General features: G+C 42.6%; 1 protein-coding gene across 1 annotated transcript; it reads left to right on the forward strand.

Annotated features, from left to right (window-relative positions):
- Positions 1-6,784: 6,784 nt before the first annotated feature.
- EDDM3B (epididymal protein 3B) lies at positions 6,785-7,227 on the forward strand. Its single transcript, XM_049897498.1, has one exon. It carries the CDS (start codon positions 6,787-6,789, stop codon positions 7,225-7,227), a length of 441 nt encoding a protein of 146 aa, XP_049753455.1. The 5' UTR covers positions 6,785-6,786.
- The last annotated feature ends 448 nt before the right edge of the window (positions 7,228-7,675 follow it).

A 7,675-nucleotide genomic window follows, 5' to 3' on the forward strand; every position in this document is an offset into this window, starting at 1 on the left:
CCAATAAGCAATATCATGATAAATGGAGAAAAGATTAAAGTTGTCAAGGACTTCATTTTACCTGGATCGACAATCAACACCCATAGAAGCAGCAGTCAAAGAATTAAAGGACACGTTGCATTGGGAAAATCTGCTGCAAGAGATCTCTTTAACGTGTTAAAAAGCAAAGATGTCACTTCAGGGACTAAAGTGTACCTGACCAATACCATGGTGTTTCCAATTGCCTCATGTGCATGGGAAACCTGGGCAATGAATAAGGAAGGTCAAAGAAGAATTGTTGCCTTTGAATTTTGGTGTTGGTGAATAATATCGAATATACCATGGACTGAAAAAAGAATGAACAAATCTGTCTTGGACAAAATACAGCAAGAATACTCCTTAGAAGCAATGATGGCAAGACTTCATCTCACTTACTTTGGACATGTTATCAGGAGGGATCAAACCCTGGAGAAGGACATTATGCTTGGCAAAGTAGAAGGTCAGCAAAAAAGAGCAAGACCCTCAATAAGATAGATTGACATGGTGGCCACAATAACAGCCTCAAGTATAACAAAGATTGTGAGAATGGTGCAGGACTCAGCAGTGTTTCATTTTGTTGTGCATGAGGTTGCTATGAGTCAGAACTGACTCAAAGACACCTAACAACAACAACAACATGATGTGAATGAGGCAGGATTGGAGGTAGTTATGTCAATGAAACAGGACTCAAACTACAGGACTAGGTTGTATCTTCAGTCAATCTCTTTTGAGATATAAAAGACGGAATCAAGTAGAAAGGAGAGAGACCTCGTTATCACCAATCAAGAAAAGCCAGGAGCAGAGCACATCCTTTGGACTCGGGGCTCCTGTGCTGAGAAGTTTCTAGACCAGGGGAAGATGATAACAAGGCCCTTCCCCCAGAACCGACAAAGAAAGAAACCTTCCCCTGGAGCTGGAGCACTGAATTCTGACTCCTAAACTAAGAAAGAATAAATTTCTGTTTGTTAAAGCCATCCAATTGTGGTATTTCTGTTATAGCTGCACTAGATAACAAAGACATGCATGTATGTGTATATACATATACACACACACACACAAAAAAAAAACCCAGTACCACATATATACATGCACACATTAAATAACAAAATTTAAATGCTACTGTAATTGCTTGGTCTGATTGCTACTGTAATTTGAGGTCGTAATCAATATAAAATGATATTTTGATATATCTGCAACAACTATAAAGAAACATAAAAATAATTGTGATTTCTATTTGTGACCAAGTCACATTACTTTTAATCCTTCTGTGGTTTCATTTCTATATTAATAAGTGAAGGCATTGCTAAATTTCAGTTGCAGGTTTGTGAAAACAAAGATGCAATTTTTTTCCACTATATCAGCCCACAGACCCTCTGAATTCTATCCATAGACTCTTTGGAGGGCCATGCAGCCCAGGTTAAGACCCTCTGAAATATCATCATCATCTACTTGAGACAACCTAAAACATCATCTGGCTCTGCTTCTAGCAGCTGGAAGGGGAGAGAGAATGGATAGTCCTACTCACTGCCCTTGAGTCGATTCTGACTCATAGCAACCCTATAAAACAGAGTAGAACTGCCCCGTACGGTTTCCAAGGCTATAAATCTTTACGGAAGCAGACTGTTACATCTCCTGCAGAGTGGCTGGTGGCCACATCTTTCTCCTGCAGAGCAGCTGTTGGGTTTGAACAGCTGACCTTTCAGCTAGCAGCCAAATGCTTTAACCACCGCGTCACCAGGGCTTCTTTGAATGGACAGTTGTGCATCTGAAATTTTAAGGATCAGCCTAGAAAAGGGCACACATCACATTTCCTCCCACTCCATCAGTGAGAATATACTTATATGGCCACGTCTAATACCCAGGGAGCCTGGGAAACGTAGCCTGGCTGGACAGCCACATGCCCAGCTACAAATCTATTACCATGAAAAACCAAGAGATAGATTTTTGTGTCCAGTGGGCAGTTTGCCCACTTTATAAAAAGGAAATTTTAACATGCCGGAGAATTGATCCTGAAATTGGGATAAATTCCCAAATACAAAAAAAAAAAAAAACTCTCTAATCGATTACCATTATAAGGCCATGGGGACTGCTGGAAAGAGTTATAATGCGCCTGGGGCTGAAGTAATCCCTTAAGCATAATGGTTTCAAGTCAGTAAATTCCTTCAGCATCTCAAAGTAATACCTTTGACTGGTGCTCATATTGCCATCTTCCCCTACTGTGTTGCAATCTCTTTTCCCACAGAAACAAAATAGTTTCATAAGACAAGAGGCTTGGTGCATTTGGTACATTTGTGGATACATTTTTTAGTGGCCGTAATCATGGTGGTAGAGAGGTCATTTTAGCACTTTTTTCCTAAACAGCATTTTCTCTATGGCATAGAAAGATAAACTAACATGTTCCTTAGCTCTCCCTTTTTCACAGCCACTTTGCATTTTTCTTTTTTCATATTCCTCGTTTCTTTCTGAGCCCTTATCAAACCATGCTTAACGTCTACATTTCTACAGTCTCTTCAAGGCAATCTAGGCTCTTACCATCAACCGCATTAAAACTCCTCCAGCCTCTACACATTACTCAATGTAAAAATCACTTCCACCTTTTAGGTATTTGATGGATCAACACCCCACTCCTGGCATCAAATTCTGTCTTAGTTATCTGATGCTGCTGTAACAAAAAATATCACAAGATGGTGGCTATGAAGAGCATAACAAAAGACATAAAGAACATAACAAAATAAAACCCCGATTCCCAAACTGGGTCACATTCACAGGTACAGGGGTTAGAATTTCAATGTAACATTTTGGGGGGTGCAACTCAATAGCCTTCTTATATTTTCTCACTGTCACCTCTCAAGTCATCCAAGCTCCCCAACCCCCCCTTCCAAAAAAAAAAACAAACCTGATGTCTTCAAGTTGATTCCATCTCATAGATTCCATCTCATGGAGACCCTATAGGACAGAGTAGAACTGCCCCATCGGATTTCCAAAGAGCAGCTGGTGGATTTGAACTGCCAACCTTTTAGTTAGCAGCTGAGCTTTTAACAACAGGGCTCCAAAGGTTGGCAGTTCAAATCTACTGGCTGCTCCTTGGAGAACCTCTGGGGCAGTTCTCCTCTGGCCAATATGCTTTATCTAATCATGGTGACTTATTTCCCAACCAAAATGAAGATCAGGAGACTACAAAGCACAGTGGCGTTGCTAACATGCTTTGAAGATAAATTCTGGACATAAACAGAACTTTCTGATAACAAGGTGGCCCAGTGAGGAACTCAACCAAAATGGCTTAACTAGGAGTGGCCCTTGAAAGTATTGGTAGAAAATATATTCAAGTATTTCACTTTATCCTTAAATTGCATCTTTGACTAGGTAGTCTTTCACCCCCCAATGAGGGTCACGTGGTTCACAACTCCAGAATTGGTTTCCTTCCCTGAAGTTCCCATAAAACTTAACTGCCTAGGAAAATTTTTCCCAGAATTTTGTCAGGAAGTGAGGTTAGCAGCCAGATCTTTAATTCTGTCCTAATAAGTCCAAATAACTTCTCTTCAGGGTCACCTCTCCCCAGGGTGTTGCAACTCCTTTGTGTCCAGGAGTCAATCTTTGATGTCTGAAACCTTTGCTCCAGGCTATTATCAGAGTGAACAAAAGTGTTCTACATGAGAAGATAAAGGAATGGGTTCACATAACAAGACTGCTCCTTCCACTCCCCACGCCCCCATATCAATCAGCTGGAAGCTCTGTGGCCCCACTGCTATTCCTTTCTCCACTGCTTCAGACCTCTTGGGCCCTGTCTTAGTCATTTAGTGCTGCTATAACAGAAATACCATAAGTGGATGGCTTTAACAGAAGTTCATTCTCTCACAGTCTAGTAGATTAGAAGTCCAAATTCAGGGCATCAGCTCCAGGAGAAGGCTTTCTCTGTCAGGTCTGGAGGAAGATCCTTGTCATCAATCTTCCCCCTAACTAGGAGCATCTCTGTGCAAGAACCCCAGGTCCAAAGGACACACTCTGCTCCTGGAGCTGCTTTCTTGGAGGTGTGAGTTCTCTGTGTCTCTCTGCTTGCTTCTCTTTTTTACATCTCAAAAGAGATTGACTCAAGACACAATCCAATCTTTTAGATTGAGTCCTGCCTCATTAATATAACTGCTGCCTATCCCACCTCATTAACATCACAGAGGCAGGATTTACAACACATAGAAAAATCACATCAGGTGACAAAATGGTGTACAATCACACAATACCGAGAATCATGGCCTAGCCAAATCAATACACATATCTTTGGGGGACACAATTTAATCCATGACATTCCACCCTGTGGCCCCCCAAAATTCATGTACTTGCCGCATATAAAATATATTCACCTCATCATATCATAGCAGAGTCTTAACTCCAAGTCCAAAATCCAAAAATTCCTCTTCATCTATCAAATCTAGAATACAAGTTATCAGCTTTCGAAGTACAATGTTGGAACAGGCACAAGCTAGACATTTCCATTACAAATGGAAGAAACTGGAGGGAAAAAGGGATAATAGGCACCAGCCAAGTCAGCAGAACCAGGAAACCAGCACCAGACAGTGCTAGAGAAGATCCAGGAGCAAGGGAACTGAGTGTCTTTGTGCAGGAGGCTTCTTGGCAGAGTGGCGTGCCTCTGGGCACTTATGGTAAGAGCTAGGATTGCCAACCCACAGAGAAACAAAGGGAGTGCCTTCCAGTCAAAGTTCGCTGGCAAAGTGGGTGCCTCCAGGCACTTATTGGTGGAGCTACAGAGCTGTGGAACACTTGCCCTAGCAGGGCAGACAGGCGGAGAGGCCTGAGGGGCCTAGAAGCCAAGGAACCAGGAAGCAGAAGCTGAAGAGACAAGGAACACAGAAAGCAGAGCTACCTTGGTCTCAAGGGTGGAGCCATGGCCTCTGCAGTTGCCAAGGGTGGACTTGCCACTCAGATGGACTAGGAGAATTTTGTCAGGAAGTAAACTTAGCAGCCATATCTTTAATTCTCTCCTAAGTCCAGATAGCCCCTCTTCAGGAACATCTCTCCCCAGAGTGTTGCAACTCCTTTGTGCCCAGGAGTCAATCTTTGATGTCTGACACCCTTGCCCCAGGCTATTATCAGAGTGAACAGACGTGTTCTACATGAGAAGATATAAGAATGGGTTCACATAAAGAGACTGCTCTCTCTACTTCCCACAAACTCACTTCAATTAGCTGGAGCTCTCTGCTCCCACTGCTATTCCTTTCCCACTGCTGCGGACCTCTCGGGCTCTAAGAAGAGGAAACAAAGACTCTCTGTTCTTCAGATCTATGTACTTATCCCCACAACAATCAGTGACTTGAAAATCTGAATAGGTAAGTTAGAAAAGTTGATGCTAAAGATGCTTGGGGGGAAGACCCAGGAATACTGGAAAGCAACCTGGGTCTTGACTTAACTTTTAGATGGTAAAATTAAGAATGGAAAATGATCCAACTGGTAGGAAGCAAAGGACTGAATTCAACCCAGCATTAATCCTACTGGTACAGGCACTCCCTACAGCCTTCAATGGAGCAGCCTGAATTCTGTTGTCCTCATCCTGTTTGGGCCCTTAATGACCAGGGGCAGGATTTCACAAAGGAGAAAGTGCCTACCCCTGTTTCTGTGCCTGACATAGATGCATCTCATTAGATTCTCACAGGTCTCTGAGGGAGCGATGATTAGGCCCATTTGAGGACAATGATGCTCAGAAATTTGAGACTCAGGTTAGAGTTTCACTAGAGCTAGGTACACTTCACATAGTAGCACAGAGGGGCTGGTCTAAGGGAAGACTTTTTGTAACAACTTTACAGGCCACACTTTTGCTAGAGAAGCCCCTGTGAGGGCAGTTTCTGTCTGGGCACTTAAGTGATCAGAGTAATATTTCAAAACTGCAGTCTTTCACGAAGGATTTGTCAACACATAGCTTAGACAAGCCAAGATCATTTATAACAATAAGAATTAGGGAAATGGACCCTGAGATGGGATGTGAGTAGTTAGAAGTGATAATGTGTTTCACTATCCATATGCTTTGGGTAAGTGATAGAAGGAAGTTGAGACTGGATAAGCACAGTTATGCAGAGTAGTGTAATTGCAACCTGAGATGTGATTTGCAGGAAACTGAAATCTTCCTACCCAGAAAATATCTCCCAAATATTTATTCATCTTCTATTTCCCTTGGAAAACCTGGTGGCATAATGCTTAATTGCTATGGCTCCTAACCAAAAGGTCGGCAGTTCGAATCCACCAGGCACTCCTTGGAAACTCTACAGGGCAGGTCTACTCTGTCCTATAGGCTCCCTATGAGTCGGAATCTACTTGAGGGCAGTGGGTTTAGTGGGCTATTTCCCTTAAAAGTTGACAAGCCTTTGCACTTCAAACACACAAAGCTTAAAATGCCATTCTCTTTTGGACACACACTATCCTGGGAGTTGATCCAGAGGGTAAAAAGGAGCTACCTGGAGGGCAATTGGTCAGGTACAAGAGAGGACAGGCAGGAAATGTTTGCAATTCTCAAAATAAACATCTGTTTTTTACAATGTTGTGCTTGGGTCACTCAGACTACAGCCGATTTTCAGTTCTCAACAAGCTGATATTCTAATGAGATTTTGCATGTTCTAGGCTGGGAACCAAATAGTGGAATTGGGCCCAAGGATCTGTCTTGGAAGGGAAAGGGATTTTAAGGTGGAGCTGGGCTCTCAGGGCAGTGTCTAGATAATGCTTTCCTCTCTCTTCCTTGTACACCTGTAGGTGGCCCTGGTGACTGAGATGGCATCTTCTGTAAACATCCTGGGGCCTGTCTTGCTCCTACTGTTCCCCCTGTGGGGACAGCTCATGCATGGCCAGAACCTCTCCCGGAAGCAGTTCATGAAACAGCACCACCTGAGGCCAAGCCTGGAATTCAACCAATACAAGTGTGATGTCCTCATGAGGGAAATAGAGGGTCTGAAAGAGAAGAACTCTCACATCTTCCTCTATATCGCATGGCACCAAATTGCGAATATTTGTTTTAAGACCTGGAGAGAGCGGTACAGAAATATGTACGTATGGGCCCATCAACCCTTCAAAATACTCAGCTGTAAAAGGAAGAATTTCAATTATAGCTACACAGAGAAAAGGAGCTACAGCCACATTGAATTCCATTGTAGCATGAAAGGGTATGTTGATAGCATAGAGGACATGCGAGTGCTAGAGTATATTGATACCTAGAAGGTCTACCCGCCTACCTAGGTTTTAGTAAATGGATCTGTGCCCAAGTGGTGGGCCCTACCTACACCAATAGATCTTGCCACTCTCCACTTTGTGATTTACATATCAACAGTTTCAAACTACTTAGAATTATGCATCACAGTGTTTCTTGATACCATAAATTTACCTAAGCTGTTTGTGTCTGAAATACCCTTTTGTCCCATTGGCCTGATTTACTCCTACAATTTTTCAACATTCAACTCATATGGCATCTTCTCTTGACTAACCCAGGACTTTTCCTAATATTGGCTCTACTTATGCCTACCCAAGTCACATAATTTTCCCTTCCTTGTAAAAAACTTTATTATCCCAATATGTGTGACATTTGTATCTGATAAGTGCAGAGCATGTGTTGTGTTATAGGTGCTATGGGTGTGATATAGATTTTGCTTGGATGTGATTTGTGCTG

This window comes from Elephas maximus, chromosome 10 (assembly GCF_024166365.1).
Source record: "Elephas maximus indicus isolate mEleMax1 chromosome 10, mEleMax1 primary haplotype, whole genome shotgun sequence".
NCBI classification, from domain to species: Eukaryota; Metazoa; Chordata; class Mammalia; order Proboscidea; family Elephantidae; genus Elephas; species Elephas maximus.

Coding starts and splice junctions, on each gene's coding strand:
- EDDM3B (XM_049897498.1), top strand. CDS start 6,787: ATGGCATCTTCTGTAAACATCCTGGGGCCTGTCTTGCTCCTACTGTTC.